At 59.8% G+C, this 17,640-nt stretch overlaps 1 protein-coding gene across 2 annotated transcripts in view; it reads right to left on the bottom strand.

The window, feature by feature from the left end:
• The window catches only part of CPXM2 (carboxypeptidase X, M14 family member 2), a 42,461-nt gene extending 25,101 nt beyond the window's left edge, over positions 1-17,360 (bottom strand). Inside the window, exons 1-4 of one of the 2 annotated variants that reach the window (XM_059661789.1) lie at positions 16,876-17,360; positions 8,067-8,165; positions 7,192-7,301; positions 3,052-3,191 (exon numbers count right to left, since the gene is read on the bottom strand). In XM_059661789.1, the coding sequence (XP_059517772.1) occupies positions 3,052-3,191; positions 7,192-7,301; positions 8,067-8,165; positions 16,876-17,182 (656 nt within the window). In that variant the 5' untranslated portion in view covers positions 17,183-17,360. Of the gene's footprint in view, positions 1-3,051; positions 3,192-7,191; positions 7,302-8,066; positions 8,166-9,697; positions 9,726-16,875 lie in introns of those variants that run through there. The other variant, XM_059661790.1, reaches the window with a different exon arrangement.
• Between the last annotated feature and the right edge of the window lie 280 nt (positions 17,361-17,640).

Genomic DNA, 17,640 nt, shown 5'->3' with positions numbered 1-17,640 from the left:
CGACCTGTGAACCAGGAGGCCAGGGTTCGATTCCCGGTCAGGGCACGGGCCCAGGTTGTGGGCTCCAGCCGATCAGTGATTCTCTCTCATCATCGATGTTTCTCTCGCTCTCCCTCCCCCTTCTTTTCTGAAATTGATTTTTTTAAAAGTACCATAGAGACCATACTGGGCACAGCACGAGCACAGCGTGGGGGAGGGACAGAGGGATGACGCTGTCCTCTTTGCTGTAGGGACGCGGTGGCCGCTCCTGCTGCCCTGTGTTAGGGCCGCACTGGACTAGCTCCCTACGCCTCCAGCATGACTCACGCCTCCAGGAAAAGGCTCAGACAGCAGAACGTACCCTCGTCCGTTGGTTATTCCGTCCTGAGTGCATGCAGACAGTCCTATTCCAGGAGCTCAGACTGCACCGCTCCAGCCCCCTGCGCATTGTCCGTGAAGAATAATTGGACTTGAAATGCATTTAGACGTTTAAAAAAACAAACCGCCTCTTAAGAGCAACCCTACCCTCGCCCCCTCCGAGGCTCCTGTCCTCGGCTGAGCCCAGAAACACAGTGTTCCGCTGCGATTTCCCGTCCAGCCAAACCCTCTCGAGTTTCAGCTGGAAGGGAAAGTGAGCTGCCTTCTTTTAATCCAGTCACAGCCCCGCCGCCGGCCGCACCCTAATCCAGTCACAGCCCGACCACCGGCTGCTCCCGCCCCGGCCGGCAGGTCAATATCCAGCATTAACGCACAGCCCCCCACCGTCCGCGGACCATCTCAGCTGGCCTCTCCGTCCAACTGTCCCTTTTCCTGGAGCAATTCAACTTTGTTCTTTCTTTTTCTTTTTTTCTAAACTCTTGCCTTTTGGAATCTGAACAGTGAGAACAATCGTCATGGCAACGAGCCACCAATCAGAGAGAGGCGCACAGCAGGGGAGACTGGCAGGTGTGAGCACAGGCGTAAGAGCTGCCGCAGAACAACTCGATGAAACGTGCCAAACGGCAGCACACACGAGAGCCAGTGCTGCCAACACGCGCGGGTGATCCCAGCCCTGGAAACGCCTGTGAAGGAAACAACGCAAAGGAACAAAAAAGGAGGAGAAAGTCTTCTTGCAAAGTGACCTGTGACTGTAGGGCGTGGAGTGGGATGGAGGCCTGACTGTGGAGTGACCGGCTGTTAAAAGTGACCATTATGAAGTCGGAGGAGCAGCAGGAAATGTCCCGGGTATGTGCTCAGTTACAAATAGCATAATCACCCTAGCCGGGTTGGCTCAGTGGATAGAGCGTCAGTCTGCGGACTGAAAGGTCCCGGGTTCGATTCCGGTCAAGGGCATGTACCTGGGTTGTGGGCACATCCCCAGCGGGGGGTATGCAGGAGGCAGCTGATCGATGTTTCTCTCTCATCAATGTTTCTAACTCTCTATCCCTCTCCCTTCCTCTCTGTAAAAAATCAATAAAATATATTTTTTTAAAAAATTGAAAATAGCATAATCATAATCGCACTCAAAATATGACGGGAAATACGGAATCCGTCTCCAGCCCTGGGTGGGTGTGAAGAGGTTATTTGGGGGAGGAGGGAGGTATTTGCACTTACATTTTCCACTTATTGTAATAAAGTATACATACTATAAAACCTATGATTGTAACCATTTTTTAAAACATGTTTGTGTTGATTTGAGAGAGGAAGGAGAGGGAGAGAAGGGTGGAAACATCCATGATGAGAGAGAATCATTGATCGGCTGCTCCTGCATGCCCCCTCCTGGGGATCAAGCCTGCAACCCGGGCATGTGCCCTGACCGGGAATTGAACCCTCACCTCCTGGTCATAGGTCAATGCTCTACCACTGAGCCACACTGGCTGGGCTGATTTTAACCATTTTTAAGGTTACAACTCAGTGGTAATAAGTATATTCACAGTGTTGTGCAACCATCCCCTCCCTCCAACTCCGGAACATTCCATCATCCCAAAGTGAAAGTCTATACCCTTCAAACAGTAACTCCCCATCCCCTCCCCGGCCCCTGGCAGCCGCCCCTCTGCTTCCTGTTTTAGGATCTGACTCTCTCAGAGCCCCTGTGAGTGGACTCGGACAGTGTCTGTCCTGTGTGACGGCTATTGCACTTAGCGCCATGCCCTCACAGTTCTTCTGCATTGTAGCCGGTGTCAGAATTCCCTTCCTTTACAGCTGGATACTACCCCACGTGTGCATGGACCGGACCGGGATACCACTCCACGTCTGCGTGGACCGGACTGGGACACTACCCCACGTCTGCATGGACCGGACTGGGATACTACCCCACGTCTGCACGGACCGGACTGGGATACCACCCCATGTCTGCGTGGACCGGACTGGGATACTACCCCACGTGTGCGTGGACCGGACCGGGATACCACCCCACATGTGCATGGACCGGACTGGGGTACCACCCCACGTCTGCGTGGACCGGACTGGGATACTACCCCACGTCTGCACGGACCGGACTGGGATACTACCCCACGTCTGCACAGACCGGACCGGGATACCACCCCACGTCTGCGTGGACTGGACCGGGATACCACCCCACGTCTGCACGGACCGGACCGGGATACCACCCCACGTCTGCGTGGACCGGACCGGGATACCACCCCACGTCTGCATGGACCGGACCGGGATACCACCCCACGTCTGCACGGACCGGACCGGGATACCACCCCACGTCTGCACGGACCGGACTGGGATACCACCGCACGTCTGCGTGGACCGGACTGGGATACTACCCCACGTCTGCACAGACCGGACTGGGACACTACCCCACGTCTGCACGGACCGGACCGGGATACCACCCCATGTCTCCTACTCCCCATTCCTGTGTGGGGGGGGGGGGGGGAGTCGTTCTAACAGATGGACCGGAGTCCACAGCGCCCAGCCTCCTGCCCACCCTCCAAGGTCCTTCTCTTCTAATGCCCCCTGCCTGAGCCCTCCCTGCCCACCGCCAGTCACCTGCCCACCCACCGCCAGCTGCCCCCCTGTCCCTGCCCTGTCCACAGCGGACCCTCAGGCCCCGGCGCGGGGCCCACAGCACAGTGCCGCACTCACAGCCACAGCGAGTTCCGCCCCTGCGTGATGACGGCCGTGAAGCGGGTCAGCCGCCGGGCGTCCACCTCGATCCACTGGTGGAGGTCGTTCCTGCCCGCGCACCAGGCCCCGTCGTAGAAGTCGTTCTCGCTGACGCCTGCCTGAGAGAAGCAGACGTGCTCTTCACAAAGGTCCCAGGTGGCGGCTCCTGGCCCGGCAGGGCGTCTCTGTGGAAATTAAAACTGGAGCCCGGCCGGCGTGGCTCAGGGGCTGACTGTCGACCTAGGAACCAGGAGGTCAGGGTTCGATTCCCGGTCAGGGCACAGGCCGGGGTTGCGGGCTCCCTCCCCAGTGGGGGGCGTGCAGGAGGCAGCCCATAGGTGATTCTCTCTCATCATGGATGCTTCTGTCTCTCTCTTCCTCTCCCTCTCCCTCTCTGAAATCAATTAAAATGTATTTAAAACTAGTGGCCCAGTGCGTGAATTCATGCACAGAAAGGGAATTAGAAGAAATATTTTAATACCGCTCTTCGCCCTTTCCCTATAATAGGAGTGTCAACCAAATCCACGATCAACAATGACAGATGGAAACACACACGTGCGACTGGCGTCAGCGAGAGCTTTATATGTATCACGCATGTGCGGGTCAGCTTAGCCTTTTATAGACATAGAACAAACTTGCTCAATTAGACCTGCTTTCTGATGTAGCTAAACTTTTCCAGCCCAGTGAAGCACCCCAACTTCTCTTTCAGGTCATTGTCAGCAGCACAGCAGTAAATATCAACATGAAGCAGATTATTGTAGATTACGCAGGGAGAACAAAGGGTAAATATTTAACTGCAGCCGTGTTTGACTATATTCTGCACAGTAAGAAAACCTGAAGTCATTTTCAAGTTCCACCATTTCTTACTCCTTTTCAGTCGGGTCAAGTTTCTAAGCTTTTTAAATCTCCGTTTTCCGGCTAATGAAAAGAAATTAAGATTCCACCAAGTCTGCTATCTACCTACTCCAGGACTCCTGTGAGGATCAAATGAGATGAGGCAGGGAAAACGCTTCACAGACATTTGATTAAACTGTGAAATGTCTGCACCTGGCTATAAAGCAAGTCGGGTTCCTGGGCAGAAGAGACTCCAAGGAGGCTGGTCGTTGCTAGGGAGAGGAAGCTGGGCGTTGCTATGTGACATCATTACCCGGCGCCCACAGCGACCGTTTCCGGGCTGGGCTGGGCTGGGTTGTGGGCTGCATTTTGTACCCTGGGTCTCGGCAGCCATTTGGTGGCTGTCGCTTTGAGGTGGAGGCAGGACCCGTGTCCCACTCGGGGGAAGCTGAGTGTTGCTTTGTTGGAGCCAGGTCCACGGTGCCGTTTCTTTATAAATGGCCAGTGCGTGTCATGGCAGCTCCTGCATTGAGTGTCTGCCCCCTGGTGGTCAGTGCGTGTCATAGCTACCAGTCGGATGGTCGGAGGGACACTTAGCATATTAGCCTTTTATATATATAGATTTAAAAAAAAAAAAAAAAGCTCTGAAACTAGATTGTGAGGTGCCTGGACGGGGACTGTGAGTCTGGACTGGACAGAGGGAATGGATTCAAAATGTATGTATTTTTAAAAAAAGAAAAAGATTCCCATGTCACCAGCCCCACTCCACTGAAGCCCTAAATTTTTCTCTGAAAACAAAAGAAAACACCACAAACCACAGAGGCCCCAGTGCGCAGAGCCGGGCAGGTGTGACGTGACAGGTAACAGGGCTCGGGGGGTATCAGCCCGCTGAACAGTGAGCTGCCCGGCCCTCCCCCACCCAGCTGAGAGCACAGGCGGCCAGGCCCACAGCAAAGGAACCGAGGGGTAAGGAGACCGGGAGGCGCCTCGGGGGCGGAGCCGCCATGCCTGGAGGAGGAGCCGCTGCGTGAAACGGGACAGGACGCCCTCCAAGTGAGCTCTCACGTGGAGACTCCAGCAACGACACCGAGAACATGAGGCCAGCACGGAGACGCTGGGGAGTTTTAGGGGAGGAAATTACATTTAAAAACTGTTATCTGATCCTGTGCCAAATCTGCAGGCCGGGCGCCTCGAGGATAAGAGCAGCACAATCATTACAGGAATGCTCATTTTCAAGTTTCCAGGACTTAAAATATTTGGTCCTGTGATTCCCATAAAAACCCAAATATCCAACATTCCAGCCTTTTGGCGCGCGCACGCCGCCGCCAGACGCAGGCAAAACCTCTCTATCAGGGCGAGCAGGGCGTCCCATGGTTTGGAAACGAACCACCCACCGTGATCCATCTGCCTCCTGCGCAGGCCGCGCACTCGGGGAGCCCCGCGGGCTCTGTGCGGCCGGAGACCTAGGGTGGCTACCACCCCCGCTCCTGGCCCCCCCCTCCCCGCAGCCGGACGGTCTGAGGACAGGCCGGCCTCGGGGCAGAAGCCGCTGGGTGCGAAGGACCCCGCGAGGAGCAGGTGGGGGTGGGGTGGGGGTGGGTGATGTCTGAGAAAGTGATGCTGCCCACCCGCTTCCTGCCAGGACCCACGTGGGCCCCACGTCTGGGCGAGCGGGCAGGTGCCTGGGGCAGAGGGACAGGCAGGCCGATGCGCAGGATGTCCCCACGCACGTGAACTTTGACACCAGCATAAACCTCGGGTCAACGTCTGTAACCGACTCCCCGTCCTCCTGCGGGCACGTCTGCAGCCACGGGCACCCAGCATCTCTGAGGCTCTGACCTCACTGCAGGGGACACCGGGCAGATATGGCAGCGGGCAGACCTCGCTCACACCCTGCCCGACTGCCTTTCAATGCGGTTTCCAATCCTGACGCCTTAGTGCTTCTTGCACACAAAGCCCCATCCATGGGCACTCCCACCCGCACGCCTGCACGCCTACACGCCTGCTGCCTACACGCCTGCTGCCTACACGCCTGCACACCTACACGACTGCACACCTACATGCCTGCATGCTTGCCGCCTACACACCTACATGCCTGCACGCCTGCCGCCTGCATGCCTGCACGCCTGCATGCCTACATGCCTGCACCCCTGCTGCCTGCACACCTACACGCCTGCACGCCTGCACGCCTGCCGCCTGCCGCCTGCACAGGGGAGGCAAGCTGTTATTTTTAAACGCGTTCCAGGCGGGCGTGTGGGAAGACGCTGGAGCCCAGGCTTCCTGAGTCTGATTCTGGAGGCAGGAGCCCAGCCGCCCGCATCACTTCCCAGGGGCTGGCACTGCGGCCCCTCCCACGGCTGCAGCACCACTCGGGGCTAACACCACGCACCCACGGGCGGGAGCCCAGGGCGGGGACAGCCAGCCGCCCGCCCGGCTACCCAGCTGCCTCCGCACACCTGTGAGCAGGGCGAGGGTCTGTCCGAGGCCTCAGGGCAGGCGACGTGCCACTGAGGGAAAAAGAGGCCCCGTGAGGGCAACCAGCACCCAGAGCTTTCCCTTCACCCAACTCCATCCTCGCTGCGGGGGGGGGGGGGGGGGGGACGCGTGTCTGCAGACCTGGCGGCCTGTGCTCTCCGCCCAGCGCCTCCCTGGGCTGAAGGACAAAGAGGCGGCAGAGGTGGCCGGGAAGCAAGCACAGCCGGGAGCTCCCTGCGGGCCACCCGTCCCTCCTCCGGCCTCCGCCTCCCGTGTGCCCGGCGAGGGCAGGGCAGCGAGGACCCGGGATGAGCGGCCTGTCTGCACTCAGCAGCCCCCAGAAAAGACACCATCGGTCTCAGGGCCGACTCTCAGCTGAGGCCAGCAACGCCTCCCCTGTGAGAGTTCGGGTCAGTGACCTTACGTTTACAGCCCCGTCCCCAGGATATGTCTCCGTGGGTATTTTAGAGAGAGGGGAAGGGGGGAACGAGGGGAGAGGGGGAGAGAGAGAGAGAGAGAGAGAGAGAGAGAGAGAGAGAGACCATGAGGGGAGGGAGGCACATCGACTGGTTGCCTCCTGCATGTGCCCTGACAAGTGGTCAGGACGGACCTGCAACTGAGGTGGGTGCCCTTGGCCGGGAATCGAACCTGTGACCTTGGGTCCGCAGGCTGACGCTCTAACTGCTGAGCCAAACCAGCCAGGCTGGCCGCGGGCAGGTGAAAGGTCGTGCCGGTGCCTGACCCCGCTCAGCCAGCCGGCGGGCCAGGGCCGGAGGGAGCGGCGGGGATCGGGACCCTCCCCGGCGGTACCTGGATGTTGAGCCGCCCGCGGTGCGCGCCCAGGCCGTAGCGCTTCACGGTGGACGCGTGGAGCTGGAAGTCGGTGATTTTTAAGGTTTCCAGGCCGAGGGGCGGGCACCCTGGAAGGACAAGGCTCGTCACCAACCAGGACAGACTGGACAGAGGCCAGTTTCTGGGTTTCTGAGCCCCCCCCGCCCCCCCCGCCGAACTCCCCTCATCGCCGCACCCCCCTCCGGCACGCCCAGCGTCTCTGGGTAAATCCTGGCGATCAACAGCCAACATCACGCCCGTCTCCACTCTGGGCGACCTGCTCGGACACCCCTCTCCGTGGCTGCCCACGCCTCGGTCTGAGGCTGTTCCCGTGGGGCTCGCGTTGGGTGTGTGCGCTGGTCCCCACCTGGCACCACCGGCGATGCTTCCGCCTCCAGGGCCGCCGGGACCAGTGCACACACCTCAGCCTGAGCCTAAAGCCAGCAGCCCTGACGGGCGTCCTTCCCTTCACCGTGCTGACCGGGTTCCCTTGGACGGGCCAGTGTGGGGGCAGCTTCCTGGGGGGCAGTGTTTGTAGTGGCTGCCTGCCCGGCTCAGAGGCCACGGGCTCCCAGAGGGCGCTCCCTCGGGGTCTTGGGAAAGCAGGGATCGCAGCCTTCTCTCAGGGCCCTCTAACCCTCATCACAGAGACCCTGAGACGCCGCCACCGGCCGGGAGCCGGGAGCCCGGACACTCAGCAGTGACGGGACCCTGGCTGTGGGGCCCTGCCCGCCCCCTCCGAGGAGCGTGGAGGCCTGTGAGGCTGGGCAGGCCCCCTCCCCACGTGGGGCTTGGGAGGCAGCCCCACACCAGGGGCCCTCACGGAACCTGCGGGTGGCACTGGCCTCGCTTACCCGCACTGACATCCCCGGGGGCCACGGGGACGCCCTGCTCGTCGCTGGCAGCCTTTTCGGGGCTCTGGGTTCTCACACCTCTTCTGTTGCTATTTTTACCTAAAAAGAAAGAGAGAGAAATGTCTGCTTCCACGTGTGTGAGGGTCTCCGGGGTGCGAGGGCTCCTCTTTTCAGAGAAGCTGTCCCCACCTCTGCCCCCTCCCGCTCCCCACCTCTGCCCCCTCCCGCTCCCCACCTCTGCCCCCGCCCCCTCCCCACCTCTGTCCCCTCCCATCCCAACCTCTGCCCCCGCCCCCCTCCCCACCTGTCCCCTCCCATCCCCACCTCTGCCCCCTCCCTCTCCCCACCTCTGCCCCCTCCCTCTCCCCACCTCTGTCCCCTCCCGCTCCCCACCTCTGCCCCCGCCCCCTCCCCACCTCTGCCCCCTCCCCCTCCCCACCTCTGCCCCACCCCCTCCCCACCTTGACCCTCCCGGGCCCCAGAGGCTGACACTGTGTCCATCTGATCACATGGAGCTGGAATGAGCCTTCTGGGCCCTGAGCTCGAATTCCCCACAGCAGGGCGGCTCCCTCCCTCGCCCTCCAAGGCCTGGGCTGGGCATGGGGAGGGGACAGCGGGTTCTGGGGAGAATGTGGGGTTCCCTCCTCCTTTCTGCGGCCTCCAGGGCTGTGGGCGGGGGAGGGGGGGGGCGTCCAGAGCTCAGTCCCAGCCACAGCCTCAGCCTCACCTTCCACACGCCGGGTCCCCATCCTGGACCGAAACGTGCTGCTTAGCTCAGGGGATCCAAGGAAGGTGCCGATGTGGGCACGTGTGCTACCGCCCTGAGCGCCTGAGCCCAGGACCCACCTGTGGGGCAACAGGCAGGGCCCAGCCACCCTCTCGAAGCTCCAGGCGCTGCCATCTCGCTGAGCAATTGAGTCCTCAGTGACCCCTTCACCTCTCCATGGCCCGCCCCTCGGCAGGAAACAGGGCACACAGGACACCCCCCCACCCCCCGCCCATCACTGGATGGCAATTACAGGGAGGAAACAGCAATGCGTAACCCGCACCCAGGGCTCCGGGCAGAGCCTGCCTGGGTCACCACTGAGCAAGACACCTTCCGGGGGCTCAGGGGTGGAGCGTCGACCTATGAACCAGGAGGTCACGGTTAGATTCCCGGTCAGGACACATGCCTGGGTTGTGGGCTCCATCCCCAATGTGGGGCAGGAGGCAGCCGATCCATGATCCTCTCTCTCTCTCCCCCCATCTCCCTTCCTCTCTGACATCAATAAAAATATATTTTAAAAGACAGCTTCCGGCCCTAACCTGTTTGGCTCAGTGGATAGAGCGTCAGACTGTGGACTGAAGGGTCCCAGATTCAACTCCGGTCAGGGGCATGTACCTTGGTTGCGGGCATGTCCCCAGTAAGGGGTGTGCAGGAGGCAGCTGATCGATGTTTCTCTCTCATCGATGTTTCTTACTCTCTATCCCTCTCCTTCCTCTCTATAAAAAAATCAATAAAATATATTTATTTTTTAAAAAAAGACAGCTTCTGCCTGCTCATCATTAATATGCTGATGGAGCCCCTCCCATCACAGAGCACCATTCCAGTGGCTGAAAACCAACAGCCTGGCATGTGGAGTGTGACTCACAATCATGAGGCATTTTCGCACAGATGGCAGCATCCCATCTGGGCAGGTGCCCCTGAGGGCGGGGGCTGACCATGAAAGTAACATCACAGGTGGGGACACTGCGGCTCAGAGGGGGAGACCCCCGGGCACCCCCAGAGCCGGGCAGAGCTGGGGTCTGACTCCACTCCAGGTCCTGCCCAGCAAGAAAGGCAACACATGGCCCGTCCAGATGAAAGAGGAGAGCAAAGTGGAAAGAGAAGGAGCCAGATTAAATCAACATCCCCATCTGGGCTGCGTGACAAAGCTGAATTCCTTAAAAGTAGCAAATGGAGCTGCCAGCCCGGCCGCGTCTATTCCGGTCTGTGGTGATGAATAGAACACTCTGGGTTCATAAGAAAGGCTTTTTCCCTCGCTCTTCAAGGAGCTACAGTAGCAAACCCAGGAACTGAAAAATCCTTGGCTGCCTGTTTGCATTTCCCAGGAAATTCCAGCCCAGCAGGGTCCGCACTCCCTCTGGCGAGGGGCTCAGCCCAGGCCCTCGGCTCCTGGAGCCCACACAGGAGGGAGGCCTTCCCCAGGCAAAGGGGCTCTCAGGCGCGTCCCAGAGGTGCCGCCTCGGGCATCAGACAGACATGATGACAGCTTCCTAGAGCCCTGCCCCCCATGCACGTCTGCAGAGAACCTCACGCGCGAGAGCCGGGAGGGTGACTGTGAAAATCCTAAACGATGGTGCGAGCTCCAGGGGGTGTTAGGACTCCCTGGGGATCAGGTGAATCCTGAAAGAAGGCTGAGTGGTTGAAGGAGGTACTTGCTTCTGTTACTCAGTTACCTGGATAGTCTGGGGTGGAGATGGAGATACCACTGCAATTTTCTAAGCCTTTCACGAGGGCTACAACAAAATCAACCAACCAGCCAATCAACCAACTAATCAACCAATCAACCAGCTAATCAACCAACCAACCAACCAGTTAACCAATCAGCCAACCAACCAACCAATCAATCAACCAACCAGCCAATCAACCAATCAACCAATCAACCAACCAATCAATTAACCAATCAACCAATCAACCAACTAATCAACCAATCAACCAACCAACCAACCAACCAACCAACCAATCAACCAACCAAACAATCAACGAATCAACCAACCAATCAACCAAACAAACAACCAATCAATCAACCAAAAGCCCTCCTGACCCTCCTCCTCTGTGTCTTCCCCATCAGCCTCTGCCCTCCTCCGGGCGAGCTTTTGTGAAGAAGGCGTGGTCTCCATCAGGGACCCAGGGCACCCTGGCCTCTCTGCAGCTGTCGCCACCTTTCTAACTGGCAACCAAGTAAGGAGCTCTTGAAGGAAAGAACAGCCACCCAACAGCAGCGGGTGGGGGTGTGCCCAGCAATGTGCGGGCACCGTTGGCACTTGCCTGTCTCAGTTTGGGTTCGGCCTGGAAACAGCCTGAGACGAGGCCTCGGAGCTGGTGTGTCTCTGGGAGGTGATGGCATGACCTGCAGGAGCAGAGATGTGGAGGAGGAAATGCCAATAACACGGGCTGTGTGCTGAGCACGGCCTCTGGGACGCCGCCTGGCCGGGGACTCTGGGGAACTGAAGGGAATGTGCCTCTGAACAGCCCCTCCAAAGACGGGGAGGCTGCTGGGGACCGCCTGACCCCCCCACCTCGGCAAGCGTGCTCACCGCCATTCCAGAGCCACCGGGAGCAGCCGAGGCTTGGAGAAGCCACACGTGCCCGAGGTGGTGGAGCAAAATTTTGATCCCAGCTCTCTCTGGATCCTAAACAAAATCTGCCCAATGCCTGCACATGCCCTGCAAGGACTGACTGTTCCCTCAAGATCTGTGACATGAGCGTCTTAAGTTAACATGGACGGTAACGGAGCTCTCCCACCAGCCCCCGTGCCCACGTGAGTAGTGGGCTGGATGCCAGCCAGGGGGGCCATCAGCCCTTGGGGTGGCCATCCACGGACCCCAGAGGGTCTGAGAAGGTCTCAGAGGGCAGAGCCATTGCCAGAAACTGCCAGCCTGCGGGCGAGGCTCCGCGGGCCCTGGGAACACCCGGCGGAGACCTCGCCTCAGAAGCGCAGGTTCCCAGCCCAGGCTGCCACCGCGGGCACCGGAGGCAGCGCCCACCGTGAGGCCTGGCCGTGTGCAGGCGCCAGGCGCATGGGGAGCACAGCGACTGCTTCTCAGAACCACAGCCTCCATCCAGCTCCCCAAACGGAGGGCCCCCTTCGTTCCCCGGCACCAGCCCTGGTCTCCGAGCCACGGCCAGGCAGGGGGCTGCCAGCAGGCATCGTTGACTTTGGAGAACATTCTGGAAAGAGAGGTGCTGTCTTGAAAGCTATTTGCTGATGTGTGTGAAATAACTTTTTTTTTTTTTAAGTAAAATATCCTTTCCCTCAGAATTTTGTAGGGAGTTTATCAGGTCAAACCACTTTGGTTTAACTCTTCAAGTGAACACATAATGCCATGATATAAGATCTCTTGCCCTGGCTGGTGTGGCTCAGTGTAGGGAGTGTCAGCCTGCGGACTGAAGGGTCCCGGGTTCAATCCCGGACAAGGGCTCATACCTTGGTTGCAGGTTCCCCGGCCCTGGTCGTGCAGGAGGCAACCAATCGATGTGTCTCTCTCACATCGCTGCTTCTCTCTGTCTCTCCCTCTCCCTCCCACTCACCCTAAAAATCAATGGAGAACTATCTTCAGGTGAGGATGAACAAAAAATAATAATAAATAAATAAATAGTCGGGCCGCAAACCAAGGTCACCAACTTGGACGTGACATGCAAAGTACACGCTCCCCCCCACTGGGGGCCCCCATGTGACCCTGACCTGCCCTGTGCCTGGGCTAATGGGGAGCCTGGACCCCCCCTAGCCGCAGGCACCTGAAGCTGCTGGGTTCTGCTCGAAGCAGCTGCTGCGCGGACTGGAGGGAGGCGAGGAGGCGGGTCCCGATGAGGACCAGGTCCTGGCAGTCAGGGCTGTCCATCGGGAGGTGGGCAGCGCTTGGAAGGAGAGGCTCTGAGCAGAACCCGGGTCAACCACAGAACCAGACTCACTGCACACACCACCAACCCTACAGGTCTGGATGCAGGTTCACATTCACACACACACTCACACATACACACTCACACACACACCACACACTCACACACTCGCACACATGCACACATTCACACTCTCACACACACGCACACACACACACACACACACTCATACACTCACACACACACTCATACACTCACACACACGTTTGCAAGGAGGACTCAGGGACTCCATGACACTGAGTCCCTGCACCTCAGAAAAGGGCCCACAGACCTGGGTCCTGAAGGTGGTGGTTCAACACACCTGCATGCGCAGGACAATTGCAGAGAACTACACTCACTCACACATGTGTGTGTGCATGCACACACACACATACGAGCGTACCTACAAACTGGTGAAATACGAGGTGTGTAATCCAGTCAATAGCATTGACCCCATGTCAATTCCCTGGTTTCGATGGTGCATATAGCAGTGACTCAGCCCACAGGGACATTTGTTGATGTCTGGAGACACTGTTACGACGTGGGGAAGAAAGTGCCACTGGCATCTAGCAGGTCAAGGACAGGCATGCTGCTCGACATCCTACATGCACAGGACAGCCCCCCAAACACACACCACACACACACACACACACACACACACACACACACGCTCACACACACATTTACATACACACTCACACACCCCCACACACACACTCACACACACATTCACATACATACACTCACACACACTCATACACTCACACACACACTCACACACACATTCACATACACACACTCACACACACTCATACACTCACACTCACATTCACACACACACAACACACACTCACACACACACATGCACACACATTCGCACTCACACACACCACACACACTCACATACATACTCACACACAATCATACACTCACACACACGCATACACTCACACTCACACACACACACTCTCATACACACTCACACTCACTCACACATTCATACCCACACACACACACTCACACTCACACTCACACATACACACACTCACACTCACACACACACACACACACACACACACACACACATGTGCGCGGCCCGAAATGGCGATCCTGCCAAGGTGAGGAATCCCCCCACTGTAGTCCTCAAAGGCATTGTCATTGGGGGAGGCTGGGTGACGGGGACACAGGACCTCACTGCACTTGTTTTTGCAATTTCCAGTGAGTCTGTAATTATTTCAAAACTAGAGGCCCGGTGCACAAAATTCGTGCAAGAGTAGGCCTTCCTCTCCCTGGCTGCCAGCACTGGCTTCCCTCTGGCACCTGGGACCCAGGCTTTCCTCACAGCCCCGGCCTTATCTGGAAGGTCATCCGGAAGGATGTCCGGAAGGACACCCGGTTTAATTAGCATATTACACTTTTATTGTCATAGATAAAAACTTAACAATTTTTAAAGATTTGGGGCTACTCAGTCCAGCAGAGCTCTGCCTCTCTGGCGATCAGCCACTCATGCAAAACTGCAACGTTCCCAGTTCACCTACGGGTTCGGCTGTCCACGCCGGCCAGGACGACGGCACGTGACCCACTGCACCTGTCTGCGGGGGTGAGAGAGCAGCCCCGGTCTCACACACAGTCACACCCCCGGGCCCGGCTCCCGAGCCAGCCTTTCTGTGACGCGAAGACAGAACTCCCTGCCGCTCAGAACAGTTGCCTGCCTCCTTCCCTCGAGCCCACCCTCACGCAAGATGAGGGCCTTCAATCATCTGTAAGACAGAGCACTCGGTCGGCGTCTCCGTCAGTCACAGCGGCCCTCGCCCTCTTCCTCAGGGGGTCTGGCCTCTCGCGCCGCCTCAGAGCCTAGATAGCAGCTGATACAGAGCCTGTGCATCCCACCCGCGAAGCCGCGTCCTGAAGTTCACCTGACACCCCAGCCGGTCCCCGTGTCGCTTCTCCCTCCGTAAGTAAGTGCCTGCTAATGACACGATGCAGACGTGAGCGCTTCTGTTCCATCAGGAGCAGCACAGACCTCCGGCCACCACCTCACGTGGGAAACAGTGATTTCCGTCAACTAACAGCACAGAACTGTCACTGACTCCCCTGGTCAAGGCCGTTCTTTTCTTCACATGCTTTTACTGATTCAACAGAGAGGAAGGGAGAAGGAGAGACAGAAACATCCACGAGGACAGAGAACCATGGATGGGCTGCCTCCCGCACGCCCCCTACTAGGGATGGAGCCCGCAACCTGGGCCTGTGCCCTGGCTGGAAATCAAACCATGACCTCCTGGTTCATGGGTCGATGCTCAACCACTGAGCCAGACGGGCCAGGCTCAAGGTCATTCTTAACCCAGTCTCCCCGACTTGGGGTCCAGGGTGAAGGACTGTACTGGCCAAAGGCACCCCCCAACAGGATAGGAGTTCAAAGTCGGTGATAAATGTCACACTTCGCTTGTCATAGTTGGGGGTGCTCTACACAGCCCCCCACAGCCCATCAGAAACATGGCAGCCGGAGGAGCGCCCCAGGAAGGCCCGAGCTGAGAGTTGGAGCCAAGTCTGGGTTTTCAAGGACCTGCTTCCAGTTTGGGGGTCAGCCCCTGAGCACACCTGCACCCCGTGCTGAGCACAGAACAAAGGAAGGCGAGCACACGCTGGGAGGTGTGTGGAGACGCTTCTAGAACAATCAGCAGAGTACAGTGAGGTGGGGGCCCATCTTGCTTCTTGCGGATGAGGAGGCTGGGAGAACAGGGAGCTGAGGCCCAGCCCAGACCGGGGTGTCCCGTGCCGTCCTCGGACTCTCCGTCTGGGGTGCCTTCCACACCCCCACACCCCACCCCCAGTAAGCACCAGGCAGCATGCGTGTCTTCCCCTGAAGTAAAATAAACACATGCAAATTGGATGCAGATGAGAGAACAGAAAGAGGCCTTGTGCTGGAAAACACAAATCTCCAAGCAACTGACCGCAAACGGGTGACCTGTCGGAGCCCGGCGTCCCCGCCTGTAGAGGCACATGGCCGCCCACGCGGGGCCACGGGAGGGCTCGCTGAGACGCCTGCGCCTGCGGCTCCGAGGGGCCCCAGGAGGTGTCCTGCCGATATGAGAGTCTCTTCCCTCTCCCGTCCCACCCACCTGTCCACAGCTCAGTGCCTATCACTCTGCAGAGAGTACTGCGAATTCTGGGAGGCTCTGTCCAGGGCGACACAACCCCAGAGCTGCCTGCTGACTCACAGAGTTGCCTGGAACTGAAGTTCACGGGCAGCCCTGCCCCGAGCATGTGCACAGGGGCTGTGGACACGGGTCCACGGGGCAGGAGCTGAGTCTCCATCCCCCCGCCCCCTCCCCCGCCGCAGACTCACCGCAGACCTTCCTGAACCGTCTAACCGAACCCGGGATTCCTCCCCTCTGAGCAGGGCTGTGAGGGCCACCTGCCCATCCCCGGACTGGGGAGGGCCATTGCCAGCTGCGAATGTGGCCTGGACGCTCGCTCCCAGCCTGGAAACACAGGACAGAGCCCGGTGCCACTGGCCCCGAGACCCTGGGAGCCACTGAGAGAGCCCCCACGCGAGGAGTGAGAGACAGGGATGGATGTCATTGCCCCAGACGGGGCTGGAGAGTGGGGGTACCAGAGGGTGGAAGGAGGGGTGCAGGGAAGGCACCAGGACCGGCTGTCCCCGCTCTCAGCAGGGCCTCTGCCATCCTCAGCTCCGGGACCCCCAGAACAGGAGGTGGGGAGGCAGCTGAGAGGGGCCATGGGCTGCCCCAGAGGTCATGGAGCCCAAACCCACCAGCCATTCACACCCCCAAATCGGACACTCACCCTCAAGAAAGTGCCCTGGGGGAAGGCTGAGAGGAGGCGGAGGAGGAGAGTGTCCCGCAGGACACTTCACATTTGGCGCAAGGGGTACCCCACTCCCTGGGCAGCTGCCCAACTGCCCTGCCTGGCCCAGTCAGGTGCCCGTGAGGTCTAAGCTCCCGGGAACTGCGAGGGGCCTCGGGGTGCGCAGTGCAGGCTCCACAGAGGCTGGGGGGCAGCGAGGAGGCCCTCCAGGGCCCTCTCCTCCCAGGCGCAGACCCGGGAAGCGAGCCATCCTTCCTGCAGACGCAGCGGCCCCTCCGCCGGGAGGCAGGGCCATGGGCGCCCCCGCGGCCGCCCTGTGCAGCGCAGCGCATTCCTTACCCGGTGGAGGCGTCTCAGGACCCAGCTTCTCCCTCTTGGGCGCCTTCCTGGACTTGGTCGCCTTCTTGGGCGGCCTGGGCGCGGGTGGGTGCGGCTCCTGCCCCTCCTCCAGGGTCCCCACGGGCAGCCGCGGGGAGAAGGGCTCGGGCTCGGGCTCCCCGCGCGCGTAGTAGGGCTCCTGGCTCCAGGTGTCCTGCACATCGTAGCTGGGGTCCTCGAGGGCCGCGCCCTGGGCCCCAGCCCCCGGCAGGGCCACCTCCAGCAGCGCGAGGGCCAGCGCCAGCGCGGTGGGCCCCCAGCGGGCCATGCCCACTGCGCCCCGCGACCTGGGGGCGCTCGGTGGCCGGGAGCGCAGGGCGTGCGTGGGAGGCGCGCGGGGCAGGGGCGCGGGGCAGGGGCGCAGGCACTGCAGAGGGCGCACCGGGGCTGGGAAGCTGCCGGCCGGTGGCGCGTGTGACCGGCCCGCTGGGCCGGGCTGGGCTGGGCTGGGCCGGGCAAGGGGCGGGCAAGGACCCGCCAGGCGGGGCGGCAAGCGCAGGGGGCCGGCCCCGCCCTTCCCTCCTCCCTCCCTTCCCCCCTCCAACCTCGCTGGGCTGGCCCTGGGAGGCAGGTGAGGGAGGATCGCCCTCCCAGTAACTGTCTCCAAACCCCCCCCCCGCCCCCTTCCAGGCACCCGGACCCCCGCCAGGGAAGTGCCCTGCTGGGGCCGGCGTCACCCCGGCTCAGGACTGGAGGAACGGAGGCTTCGTGTTACAGGTTGGAGAC

The sequence above is a fragment of the Myotis daubentonii genome, chromosome 13 (assembly GCF_963259705.1).
Source record: "Myotis daubentonii chromosome 13, mMyoDau2.1, whole genome shotgun sequence".
Classification (NCBI taxonomy): domain Eukaryota; kingdom Metazoa; phylum Chordata; class Mammalia; order Chiroptera; family Vespertilionidae; genus Myotis; species Myotis daubentonii.
This window is presented reverse-complemented; position numbering and strand designations above follow the sequence as displayed.